Raw genomic sequence first — 13,639 nt, forward strand, 5'->3', positions numbered from 1 at the left:
GGAGAAAAGCAAAAAAAAGTAAATGTGTTAACCTCAGAATTTTGGCGGCCGTTGGTAATAAAATTACAAAATAATTTCAACCTTTTTATATCACATAAACATGAAATTATTTAACAGTTCTCTTTTTTTTGTATGCTGTACAGTGGGGTCACATTTCATTCTTTTTCCATGTGAGTATCCCATTATTGCAGCACCATTTGTTGAATTTTTGCTGTTTGTTTGTTGTTTGCTTGTTTTGAGGAAGTGCATGGGCCAGGAATCGAACCTGGGTCTCCCGCATGGCAGGTGAGAATTCTACCACTGAACTTCTACTCTTGCACCCCCTAAACATGAAACTATTTAAATAATTTAAAAATGACATTGATACTTTGATTTAGCCTGAATGGATAATAATCACTTGGAAATTTTCATCTATAATCATAATAATCTGACCACTGTCGCAATTGCTAAGTCTTTCACATACACCTGTATGAGGACTACATTGCTTTTTGGCTTTGGGCTCAATGTTTGACTAAACCTGCTGTTCAGCTTTGGCTTAGGCCTTAGCAAGGATCAATAGCTTAATGTTCACTCAGCATTATTTCTGACATCTGACATCTAAATTGTTCATGAGCAATGATGGTGTATGTTTTAGTCTGCCAGGCTACTAAATGCAATACACCAGAAATGGCTAGCTTTTAACAATGGGGATTTATTAGCTTACAAGCCTACAGTTCTGACGCAGTAAAAATGCCCAGATCAAGGTATCATTAGGTGATGCTTTCTCCCCAAAACCAATTGCCAGTGATCCTGGACTCCTCTGTCACATGGTAAGGCACATGGTGGCTTCTGCTGGTCTCTTCTCTTCCAGGTTTCATTGCTTTCAGCTTCTGGCTTCCTGGGGTTTCTCTCTGTCTGTATTTATCCCACAAATAAAGGACTCCAGTTCAGATTAAGTTCCATCCACCCTGGGCCACGCCCCAGCTGGATAATCTATTTTTAAAAGTCCCACATACAACAGATTCACACCAATAGGAATGGATCAACTCTAAGAAGGTAATGTGCTGGGGTCCATAAAGCCTCCAAACCTTCACAGTGTGATTGTATAGATTACCATTATGTCACATCAGTGCCACAATCTTCAGATAAACATGGCATAGCATTCATGTTCATTGTTAATTTCTGAATATCCACTTTAAAATTTAGGCATTCTAAATTCCAGGTGTAACTTGGAGTGCAAAATCTGACAATGTATTTTATTTTACTTTTTTTTTTACCATTTAAACATTTTTTTTAAATACAGAGAAAGTAGATAGAATCAGGAATTCCAGGAGGCAAAGGAGGGCACAGTAGTAACATCAACAGCAGTTTCTATATGTGAAATGTCCCCACTGCACTAAACCTCCTATCACAGCAACTAAGGATTGATTGAGGAATGGAGACTCAGGAATAAGAACTACCTGCCCAGCCAAACCCTTCTGGAAACTTACCGGGTTTAGGCTGTTGTCCATTGAATATGCTCATCCTGAGGTTAGAAGCACTATAAGAAATATAATAGTGACAATTTTGTCATTTATTTTATTTCCTACCCACTATTTCCCAACCTCTGCACAAAGGGACAGTCTAGGGGTAGAAAGCATTGGGTCTCAGTTCTTGTGTGGGCCGTAGGGGAGGGAAAGTTGGACCCAATTATAAAAGCAACGACTTCTAAAAGCAATGTAAAAAATAATAATAATAAGACTTTATAACTCATTACATATTAGGAGGATAAATTAAAAGCCAATTGTCAACTTTGCTGCCTCAAAATTTCACAAAGAGGGAAAAAAAAGTCATGTAAAAAACCATCTTTGATTTAGGCATTATTAAACACATAGATGAAGGAGAAAGTTTAGAAAAAATGAAGTACTCAAAACACATTTTTCCTCCCTAAATAATGGACTATACTAGAATGCTTTAATTAAACAATTCCTCATGGTTTGGGATCTGTGAAGGCTAATTTTCTTTTAAAGCTTGTTGAAATAATTGGTCTAGATTGATAACCATTTTCAGCAATTAAAGAGAAAGGGTGTTTAATATTCACCCAAGGCATTAAATCTAAATATTTATTTCTTTGGGAAACATTCCTAAACCTTTTTTCCTGATGTATATTCTGCCATGCAAAAAAAGGTTAATGAAATTATTAAATATGCTACCACAGTATCTGGTATATAAAACATTTGGACATGAAGAATCAACATTGATTTTTTAAGTTTAACAACATAGAGGATTAATCAATCCAAAGGGCTTATCCTTTCCTTATTTGATGAGAGTTCCTGGGTCTAACACACAGTGAGTCTGATTTTGAGAAATATTTGTGCAATGAGAAATCAGTAAAGAGAAATTTATGAAATTGACATTGACCATGGAGCAAATATGGTGAAAGCTGTGCAAACATACTATAGGTTGTTCACAACCTTCAATTTTATATTCAGAAAATGATTTTAGTTTAAAATGATATAATAGAAAATTACTGGCATAAGTAGAAAAGTGGTACACCACTTTCACAATTTTCTTCAGTCAATGACAAATTACATGATGCACAAGAGATTTTGAAATTGTCTCGTCATGTACATATATAACCTATTTAAACAAAATGAAATAGTGGCTATTACTTCTTTCAAAGGTGATAGAATAAAAAAGCTTAATTTTGATTCTCCAGAGACTATTACTGTCTTAGTTTATAAGTTGCCAGAATGTGATACACCAGAATTAGAACAGCTTTTAAAAAGGGGAATTTATTAAGCTTAAGTTTACATTCTAAGACCATGTAAATGTCCAAATGAAGGCAAGGCTATAAAAATGTCCAATTAAGGCATCCAGGGAAAGATGCCTTGGCTCAAGATAGCCGATGACATTTGGAGTTTATCTCTCAGCTGAAAAGGCACATGGCGACATGGCAATGTCTGCTAGCTTTCTTTCCAGGCTTTTTCAGTGGCTTCCCTGGGGACGTTTTCTTTATGCATTTCCAAAGGACCCTGGCTGGGTGCGCTCTAAAACTTTTGTAAAATGCTTCCCTCTTAAAGGGCTCCAGTAAGCAACCCTACCTTGAATGGGTGGAGACATATATCCGTGGAAACCATTTAATCATCTAATTGGGTGGGTCACATCTCCATGGAAACAATCAAAAAGGCCCCACCCAGCAATATTGAATGAGGATTAAAGGACATGGCTTTTCTAGGGTACATAATAGCTTCAAACTGGCACAATTACCAACTAGCAAGACTTACAAATAATCAGTGGTTGCTTGCAGAGAAACAATTTGCTGGAACTTGCCTTGAGAGTGCAAGTAGTTCTTAATAATTCCTGCTAAAAAGATCTTCCTTTGATTCACTTTAGGGAAGATGTGGAAATTGGTGTGCACATAAGGAAAGCTAGGTTGCAGACCAAAGCTGCATTTATTTCATTATCATGAAAACCAATGAAATTGCTCCATTGTCACATTTCTAGATCCAAACATTAGAGACATTTTTTTCCTAGTAATTGTGTATAGCAGCAAGAGCAGACAGAAATATTAGAAACTAAAGTATTTGATAACAACAATCTTACATTTGCTTTTAAATATATTGTGCTTCTTCAAACAATGCACAAAACTTCAGTCAGTGAAATTGCTTCAATGAAATGACATCACCATCAAAAAAATCTTCTGAGATCAAGATTTAAATAGGAGAAAAGTCTTTACCATATAAATTCCCAATTAGAAGAAGGGACATTTAATGAATTGGTGGCAACATTGCCATACTATACCGACAAAGCTAGCCACATAATAGCTTGCTGCTCCATGGAGCTCAGTTCTAAGTGTCTATATAGTAATGCAAATGTCCGTATTAGTGACCATAGAGCATCTAAGGGATGACAGGGGCTGAAAATTACTGTTTTGCTTTATAAAGTGAAACTTCTACATTTTAACAATTATATTTTTAATAATAAAATTTAAACATTAGTTCTTTTCTAAAATTTTTGAAATTTTTTTCTTGTAATCAAGAAGTTAATTCCTTTAAGATGATATTTTGATTCAGCTAAATGACAGTTTTAATCATCAACCATTCAGCATTTGAGCAAAATGTACATTCAGGTGCACCTCAAATTAATTCCCCATATATAGTCAAAGTCTAAAAATAACTTAGTATGCCCAAGAGCTGGTGCTAAAGAACATTATTTCTTGTTTTAAGATTGTCTATCCTGGACAGCTCTCATATATTTTTTAACTATTCTTTTACTGTCATAGGCACTGACTTGAATTATTTGTTGAAATACTGGCTTGGGAGAACTTTGATTCATATTCAGCATGTTTGAAATGAGGATTTTGTAGGCCAATCAGGCTTATATGGTTGTCTTACTACAACATACATACTCATTACATCACACACATACCCTCCATAGGGTTTCTTTGTTCTTTCCTGTCCATTAGCACAGATCCAGTAAACCATAACTTTAGGCTCTATCTTTGCTTGACCTCAAGAATTCCAGGTCTCAGAAAACCAATTATCTGAGATGTAAGGAAAACCGTGGAATAGTTTTGGTTCCAACACGGGGACACCTGGAATGTGAACCGTTTCACCTTGGCAACAACATTTATAAAATCTGCCTCTTGGTCATTCATGCTAACCCACACGTTCACTTTGGCGTTAGTCTTCCATCCGATTCTCCTGCTGTGTGTATTTCCAACTTTCTAAGTTTGGCTGCCATCTGGGAACACAGATTTCCCTTTGGTAAGCGTCTGATTATTGGTTCTCTGCGAAAAAAATAACTTCCCAGAATAACTCCTGGTTTGCCCTTGGGATCTAAACTACAATACGCTGAACATTCGCTCGTCCTCTGAGAAAACAGAAGAATACACTTCGGCTCAATATAACAACATAAACAGAAAACGACAAAACCAGAAAGGGCAGAGGTGACCCCAGTCAGCCCTTGGGGCCGAGGGCGCGCGTCGGGAGCGTGTTGGGAACGCGGGGACGCGCGGCGCGCACGGGCCAGCAGGGGGCGCGCTGGCCGCGGTTTGCCTTGCGACGCGAGCCTCAGGCGCGTCTAGGCAGAAGCCGTTCCCAGGGTGCACTCGGTGCCCACAAAGCGACAGCTGAGGGGCCTCTGCGGGCCGAGTGCGGCTGAGCCTGCTTCGCGACCTGAGCTCTAGCGGGGTCGGCCGCCAACGCAGCTCAGGGCCGTTGCCCCCCGGGAACGCAACCGGACGCGTCCCTGCCCGCCCAGACCGTCCTGTGCAGACCCGGATCGCACAGTTCCCGCGGAGAACGAGCGGCGGGGAAGGAAGGGTCAGAGCCCGCAGCATCGCCTGCAGAGAGGACCGGGAGGCCGACCTTGCGTGTGGCCGCTCGCGGCGACGGCAACTCCCGGAGGTCCAGGGAGGAAGAGCGCAGGGCCATGGCCGAGGCGGCTTCGGCTCCGGTAAGGCGACCCGCGCGCGGCGTGTTGTGCGCCCGGGAAGTCTCGATGCCTACGGCTGTGCGACTCAGACCTTTGAGAGAAGGCGGGCGGGAAGTCGGAGGCCCTGTCAGGGTGCGATGGCTGCCCGGGAAACGGGGTGGCAACCCGAGCCGCCGAGAACAGGCGCCTTCTCCCGAGGTTAGACCAGCCCATGCTGGGAATCTGCGCTGCCATTTCGCCTGTCGCACCCGGTTTTTGTAGCTGCAGCTGGTCCGGGGGAGGGGCCGGAGGGATTGGGTGTGAAGCAGGGATATCAGTTAACATTGATCACTGCTCTAAAGAGGAATTAACGCTCTGCCCCTCACCCTGAAACCCTCGGTCTTCCAGTTGTGAGATCCAGGGATTACTTGATTTGGAGGTTTTAAGCGGAGAGATTCTTTCACACTATTCGAAGAATGAGTGAAAAAAGGCAGAGGGGCTGCTCCTGGCCTTCCTCCTAGCCCTACTACAGTCTGTCAGAAAATAGGGAAGCGTTGTTTGTTTTGTTTTCTAATCACTCAGCCATTCTCACAGCTCTGGGGAAAAAAATCATTGTCAGTGCCGTCTACCTGAGCCATATGTGTGGTGGTAACTTAGTAAAATTTGTGTTGAAGCATCCCCTCCCACCAGACTTAGTGAGGACAGGGGTTTCTCTGTGCCTAGTACATAACAGGCACTGGAGGCCCTCCATAGATATTTGCTGAATGAATGACTGGCACAGGCTCTTAGGGTGGAATTAGCCTTATCTGTGTGTTTATTCATTCAATGAATGTTTACTGAAGGCCTTCAGTGTGCCAAGCCGTCTACCAGTTGCCAGGCCTACGGAGATGACTGCACACAGGAACCAGATAGAATAAGGAGGGAGTAGTCAAGTAACATAAGGGCTGAAAAGAATTCATTGGATTTACCAACTGGAAAGCTTTTGGTGACCTCAAGGAGAGCCATTTTAGTGGATCAGGAGCCAGACAGATCCATTGGGTAGTGATGGGAAAGTACAAAAGGAAGAAGTTTAACTCAGATGGGCGATAAAAAGGAGCAGTAGCAGTGCATGGGGAAATAAAGCAGAGGGGAAAGCCATCTCTAGTCCTGGAACTATTTAAAATTTTTCCAATCTTTTTTTTTTTTTAAGGTGGCAAGGATGATCATTTGTCTGTGCTAGTACTATCCAGTAGAAATATAATGGGAACCACATGTATAACTTTAAATTTTCTGTTAGTCATGTTTAGAAAGTAAGAAGAAATAGATGGATTTTAATGTTATACTTTATTTAACTGCTATAATAAAAATATTTCAACGTGTAATCAATATTTAGAAATTACTAGTGAGATCTTTTAAAATTCTCCCATATTAAGTCTTCAAAATCTGGCATATATTTTGAACTCACAGCACATCTCAACGTAACCAGCCACATTTCAAGGGCTCTATAGCCATATACAGCTAGTGGCTACCATATTGGACAGTCTGTTTTATTGAGAAGAATCAGGAAAGATTGAAATGTTAAAGATAAGAAAGAGAAAGGAACAATGTTCCTATACCGGTGGAAGGGGATGGCATTCAGTGCATAAGGGAAGAGTTTAGTGTTAGATAGGATAAACTTTTTTTTTTCCCCTGAGAAGGAAAGGAGAAAGCATGGATAAAATTACTGATAAATTTGAAGTGGGAAGGGGTGTGAAGGAAAAGAAGAGAAAGTTGACAGTTTACATGTAATGACTATAAATTTATCCTTAAAGTAGAAGTCCAGATCATTTCCTGAGAGTGAGTGGGCTTCTTGGAGTGGATAGGGCCTTACTCTGAGAATGTGCACCCTGAGGTGTTAGCATCACCTAGAAGCTTGTTAAAAATGCAGCATCTCAATTTTATTACCAGGCCTACTAAATCAAAATCTGCATTTCAATGAGCTCTCCAGATGAGTCTTTCATACACTAGCTTGAGAAGCACTGTACTGAAAGTTTAAAGAGAATCTTGAGGGTTTGTAGTAGCCACTTTATGGAATGGGAAAAGAAACATGGAAGACACCGGGCAATATTCATGTTCCCACTGAGATTAGAGATCATTGGTATGTGTTGATGCTGGTTTACACAGTTGTGTGATTTCTTTTAGTAAGGCTTACCAGCCTGCTTACAGAAACTGAGAACATTTGTATTGATTGAAAACTGGAGGTTAGCTGAGCAGAAAGATAATGGAGTGAAGGGGTTGAAGGTGCTGAAATGATCATCCAGGGAAGAAAGCAAAGCCAGGAACAGGCTGATAAACCAGGAATGAATGGAATGGTTAAGGAACTGGAGCTATTCATGAGATTGCAGACCAGGTAAAATGACAGTAAGGAAGGTAAGCTGGTAAGATGGGAAGTTGTGGCCAGAGAATGCTTTATCAAGTTCATAGAATTAGAAGGCTTTGTAGAAATCTTCCTAGTTGAACCTATTTATTGTAGAAGTTTCTTCCTTTTATACCACTCTTTAATTATCATCAGTGGGCCACAGTGGCTCACCAGGTAGAGTTCTGTCCCACCATGCCTGAGACCTGGGTTTGTTTCCTGGTGCCTGACCATGCAAAAAAAAAAAAAGATAATTATCATCAGTGATGGGGCAGCCTGCAGTTTCTTGGAAAGATCTAGTTTAAAAATTATAGCCCAAAATTTGTTTGTCTGAAAATTCCGTATTTTGCTTACTTTTGCCTTCTGGAGTAATACAGTATAAGATTAAATAAGTCTGTTCTGCCTTCTGCTTATAACCCTCAAATATTTGAAAATACTATCTGTTTTCGTCAGACTCAACAATCTCAGTTTATTAAGCTAGTAATAATTTGTAATGATTATTACGAATTGTGGTTTGTAACCAGAATGGTAGAAAGGGCCAAAATGTAAGTATATAAGGGATGTATCAGAGGGCCCTAACTGAGCTCAGTGAAACCTGAAAAGGATCTCTGTCCATTTAGGCCCTTTCCAGAGATAAAAGAAGCAGCAGCAACCTGAGCCTCTGGATGATTGGTCTTAACATCCTCGGGAATATGTCAGCCTGGTTCTTAAGGATCCAATTTCATGCATTCACTCTCTTACCTAATTGATCTCTGAATCATCAAAGCAGTCCTCTTGGCTTTTTGATGCCAGTGAGCTATAGTAAGATGAGGCTTAAGCAGACTGTACTAAAACTATATTTAGATTAGTCTGGGGTGGACGGTTAAGCAGTCTTTAACTGATTTTAGTTTGGAATTAGGGTTCCTTCTAATACTCAATGTCTTGTCCCATCTCTCCACTACATGGCAGACTTCTGAATGGGACTCCGAGTGCCTTACATCCCTGCAGCCCCTTCCTCTTCCCACACCTCCAGCAACAAATGAGGCACATCTGCAAACAGCAGCCATCTCCTTATGGACAGTCGTGGCAGCTGTACAGGCCATAGAAAGAAAGGTGGATGTCCACAGCCGGCGACTCCTACATCTAGAAGGGCGGACAGGGACAGCAGAGAAGAAGTTAGCCAGCTGTGAAAAGACAGTGGCTGAGCTTGGCAACCAGCTGGATGGCAAGTGGGCCATGCTGGGGACTCTGTTGCAGGAGTACGGGCTGCTGCAGAGGCGACTGGAGAACTTGGAGAATCTGCTGAGAAATAGGAACTTCTGGATCCTGAGGCTGCCCCCAGGTATTAAAGGAGATATCCCAAAGGTAATATCTTCACTTCTGGATGTAAAATGGTACTGCTAGATCTTAGACAAGTAGTAAAGGGTAATCTGGAGCAATCACTTAGATATTTTTATTTTTTGTAAAATGTCTTAAACTATCTTAGGCAGAGGAAACCACAAAGTTGTTTTATGTTTACCTATTTAGGAAGCATTCTGGGTTCAATTTAGTGCCCATTTGAAGTATACCCTTCAAATTGGAAAACTTTCTAATTCAAAGTAGGTCACCTGGCAGATGGATTTTTTCTCTTTTGCTTTATCCTTCATATATTATTTCTGAATCACTTGTTTCTTAGTCAGCCTGTCTGCTAGAATCTTGGTGTGGAAATTGAATTAAATATTATCTAAATCAATCAGTTTGAATTTGTTGGCAATTCTGGTGGACAAATTAGGGAGGACAAGAGAAAGAATATAGAGTGAAATGGTTAATCTAAGGGTTTGGATTAACTCTGGGTCTAGTGTTGATACATATCCTGTCCTTTAGCATCCTTTTAGAAAGAGAGTGCTGTAATGCTAGGGCCCAGCCTTTTTGTAGGAAATAGCTCATAAAACAAAAGGAAATAAACATTACTTTTAAGCTTCGGCTTGTAGCAGCTAGTTTCCAAGCATGCCCATTTATTTACTCATTCATTTAACAGATTTTTTTTTTTTTTTAACATGGGCAGGCACCGGGAATCGAACCCGGGTCCTCTGGCATCGCAGGCAAGCATTCCTGCCTGCTGAGCCACCGTGGCCCGCCCAACAGATATTTCTTGAACACATTATTTGTGTGGTCTACATCAGGAAAACACTGAGTGAATAATTTGCATAAGCTTTCCCACTTTTCTGGAGCTTACATTTTAGTGGGAAAAGAAACACAGTAAAAAAAACAACTAAGGAAATACGCTTAAATGTTCTGATAAAAATAAAGTACTGTTTGGGGATCTATTTTAGACTGAATGTCAGTCAAAGTCTTATTAAACAGCTAAGATTTTAAGCTGAGACTGAATGATGGGAAGGACTCAACCATGAGAAGATCTGAGGAAGAGCTTTCTAGTCAGAAAAAAAAAAATAGCTAGTACGAAGTCTCTAAGCCACAAGCAAACTTAGAACACTGAGGGAAAGGAAAAAGACCAGTTCATTGCTATATGGTAAACAGATAGAACCATGATTGAAGAAATGGATGGGGAACCAAATTACTTAGGGCAGTGTTTTTCAGCCCTGGGCTGTACATAAAAGTCACTTGAAGGGCTTTTAAAATTTTGATGGGTAGCATACCTAGAGATTTGACTTAATACATCCAAGATGGGCCCTAAGCATTAATAATTTTAAAGTCCCATTGATGATTCTAATATGCAACTAGGTTGCAAGCCACTGATGTAAGCATTTAAGACCAAAATAAGGAGGTTGAATTTTATTCTAAATGTTGTGGGAAGAAATTGGAGGATTTTAAGCAGAGAAATCATATATTCTAAAAGAATCACTTTGGCTGCTTTGTGGAGAATGGATCATGGGGACAAAAACAGAAGCAGGGAGAAAATAAGACAGCTGTAATAATCATAAGGGTGCAAGTGGCTTGGATGAGCATAGCAGTAGAGGAGTTGGAGAGAAGTGGACAGATGTAGAATGTTTTGATGGTAAAATTGATAATAGGACTCACTAATGAAAATTAGGCAATGAGGAATTAAGGGCAATAATTATAAATTTCCTGGATGGTAATTTACGTACAACTTAATGTTTTACTTTATTTAATACTTATTTTAAATCTTATAGTTCTCACAAGAACCCTAATTTGCCAAAGATCATATAGGTTATAAGTATAAATAACAATTTTATTTCAACCCAGTTGGCTCCAGAACATACTCTGTTAACCACCTTAGGTTTACTGACTCTTAGACTTTTGGTTTGAAGAGCTAGATGGATGCTGTTGGCATTTACTGAAATAAGGAAGACCTTGGGTAAGAATAGCCTTGTATCATGGAATTGAGAAAGACTTCTTGACAAAAGGAGAAAGAGAGAAATGAGACAAAGTAAAGTTTCAGTGACTGAGATTTCAAACAGAATTGAGAGGTTATCCTGGAGGTTATTCTTATGCATTATTTAGATATCCCTTTTTAGTTTATGAAGTAGTGGAGTGGCTGGAGGGAAATACCTGAAATTGTTGAGCTATATTCCGGTAGCATTGATTTCTTGAAGACAGTTATATAATGATATAACTTTTACAATGAGACTTTGTGATTGTGAAATCAGCTTAGTGTCTGATGCTCCTTCTACCCAGGGTATGGACAGATGAGCAAAAACATTAGGATAATAAATAAATAATAAGGGGAGATAAAGGGTAAAAAATTGGGTAGATTGAAATACTGGTGGTCAGTGAGAGGGAGGGGTAAGGGATATGGATTGTATGAGTTCTTTTTTTAATTTCTTTTTCTGGAATGAAGCAAATGCTCTAAAAGTGATCATGGTGAAGAATACACAACTGTTGTGAGCTATTGATTGTATACCATGTATGGCTGTAAAAATATTTTTAAAAAAAAGAATAGCCTTGGGGGTAGGAAGGAATTAGAAGTTCTTCTTTGGTAGTGTTAGGTTTGAGATGCCTGTGATACCATTAAGAAAGATGTTAAGTGAACTCTAAAGCTCAAGGGAGAGAGAAATATTTGAGAGTTGTTGACATATGGATGGTATTGTAAGTCATGAGACTAGAAGTGATTACTTTGGGAGAGAAAGTGAATAAACAAGGAAAGGAGTCTGAAGATCAAGCTCCAGGGGTAGCAGGAGTTAACAAAGGAGACTGAGAAGTAGCCAGTGAGCTAGAAAAATAAAACAGGAAAAGTATATGGTGTCACAGGGACAAGGAGAATAAAAGCATCTCCGGGACAGAAGTGTCATTTAGGTTGAATATATTACTGAGAGGTCTGGAAAGATGAGGATGTTAATATCCTTTGGCAACATTATAGTCACTGGTGGCTTTGACAAGAGTTGTTTCTGTGGAATGGTGGGGAGAGGAATGAATGGAGTGGGTTGAAGAATGAATGGGAAGCTAGAAGAAGATGGAGAGAATAACAATAAGAACAACTCTTTCAAATTTTGCGGTGAAGAGCAGAGAATGAGACGGTAATTGGGAAAGATATTAAGGTTATACTGATAGAAAATCTTTCCTACACTGTTTGAGAAATAAACAAATTGTGAACCCGAAGGCCCTCCAGAAGTTCTTTGAGGTAATTTAAACTTAGTGTTAGAAATTTAATTAGTGTTAAAAATTTGGGATAATTTAAACTTGGGGTAATTCTCATTTGTTTGTTTTGAATTTTTTTTTTCTCCCTGGAAGCTTTTGTTATCTTGTATTTATACTTGTTTTCTAAAATGTATTAAGAATATTTCTGTGTATAGGTCCTTTCAAATTTATGTTGGGCACTTGGTGTGACCTTTCAAACAGAAGACTTTTCAGCTCTGGGGAATTTTTCTTCTATGATTCTATTTTTTTTTATAAAATTTCATCTCCTCACCCCCATTAATTTTCAAGATCTTCTTTTCTGCTCAGTTTTTTTTAAAGCAAACTGATTTTTTTTGATGGATGCAGTGTCTACTTGAATCTCTTTGAGACTATATACCAGAGGTTTGTTTGATTTTTAGTTTATTCTGTTACCTGAATTACTTTTTTCCTTTAAGATCATTTATAGTATTTGTTCATCTTGGTGATATTAGCTTTTGTTTTGTTTTTTGATGTTATTTACCTTTATTTTATTATTTCTTATTAGAGATGTAGGTTTACAGAAAAATCTTACATGCACTTGATGTTAGTTCTTAAATGTTGTGTGTTCATATTCATGAGTTGATTAATAGATTAAATATAGGAAGCTAGCATGTTTCCTCTGTCACCATTTAGGTCTGTTTAACAATATATTTTTCCTTTGCATGCTTTCTCATTTAAATTTCTTTAGTGACAAGGTCTGTGTTCTCAGTTTTGGGGTAAATGCTGCTGGAATTTAACTCTCTTGTGGGGATGGTAAGATAGACGAGCTCACTATTCTGAACCTCAATTTGAAGTGACCACTTTTTACTCCTTTTCATAAATTACTCATCTTTACATCCTGCGCAGTACCCAACACAAAGCTGAACTCAAGTGTAGATACTCAATAAAGAATTTATTTTTATCTGATCTCATTACACAAACGATTCATAGTAGCTTACAACAAAAATACGCATGATAAATTTGGACAAAATGGAAATAAAGGACCCAGATGGGCTTTTGGTTCAAGATTGTGAAGTGAGTACACATTTGCTTCCCTCCTGTCCCAGAATTCTATTGAGATGACAGTAAATAAGATCAAGAGGGATTATATCTGTAACAGTACTAAGAATGAGAAGGTGAGGCCTCACTGAACCAGTGTTTTTGATGAGTTTCTCATTGAGTGACAGGACGGGAGTGTGCTAAGTTCTAAAATTGAGTGGGAAAACTATGTCTTTGACTATACACAGGAGAGGACTGCAGTAGAAGAATCCAGAGAAATCCTCAGCTCAGAGGTGCAGATACATTGAATAGGAGTAA

General features: G+C 39.1%; 1 protein-coding gene and 1 long non-coding RNA gene across 3 annotated transcripts in view; one reads left to right on the plus strand and one right to left on the minus strand.

Moving 5' to 3' along the window:
* Positions 1-678: 678 nt before the first annotated feature.
* LOC143673985 (uncharacterized) lies at positions 679-4,935 on the minus strand. Its single transcript, XR_013170805.1, has 3 exons — positions 4,390-4,935; positions 1,470-1,519; positions 679-894 (listed from the first exon to the last, which is right to left on the minus strand). It is a non-coding gene; the product is annotated as an uncharacterized LOC143673985 (long non-coding RNA).
* A 113-nt stretch (positions 4,936-5,048) lies between these two features.
* Positions 5,049-13,639, plus strand: part of ZNF398 (zinc finger protein 398) — a 74,583-nt gene continuing 65,992 nt past the window's right edge. Inside the window, exons 1-2 of one of the 2 annotated variants that reach the window (XM_077149006.1) lie at positions 5,049-5,418; positions 8,699-9,094. In XM_077149006.1, the coding sequence (XP_077005121.1) occupies positions 5,395-5,418; positions 8,699-9,094 (420 nt within the window). In that variant the 5' untranslated portion in view covers positions 5,049-5,394. Of the gene's footprint in view, positions 5,419-5,459; positions 5,596-8,698; positions 9,095-13,639 lie in introns of those variants that run through there. The other variant, XM_077149000.1, reaches the window with a different exon arrangement.

The sequence above is a fragment of the Tamandua tetradactyla genome, chromosome 1, assembly GCF_023851605.1.
Source record: "Tamandua tetradactyla isolate mTamTet1 chromosome 1, mTamTet1.pri, whole genome shotgun sequence".
NCBI classification, from domain to species: Eukaryota; Metazoa; Chordata; class Mammalia; order Pilosa; family Myrmecophagidae; genus Tamandua; species Tamandua tetradactyla.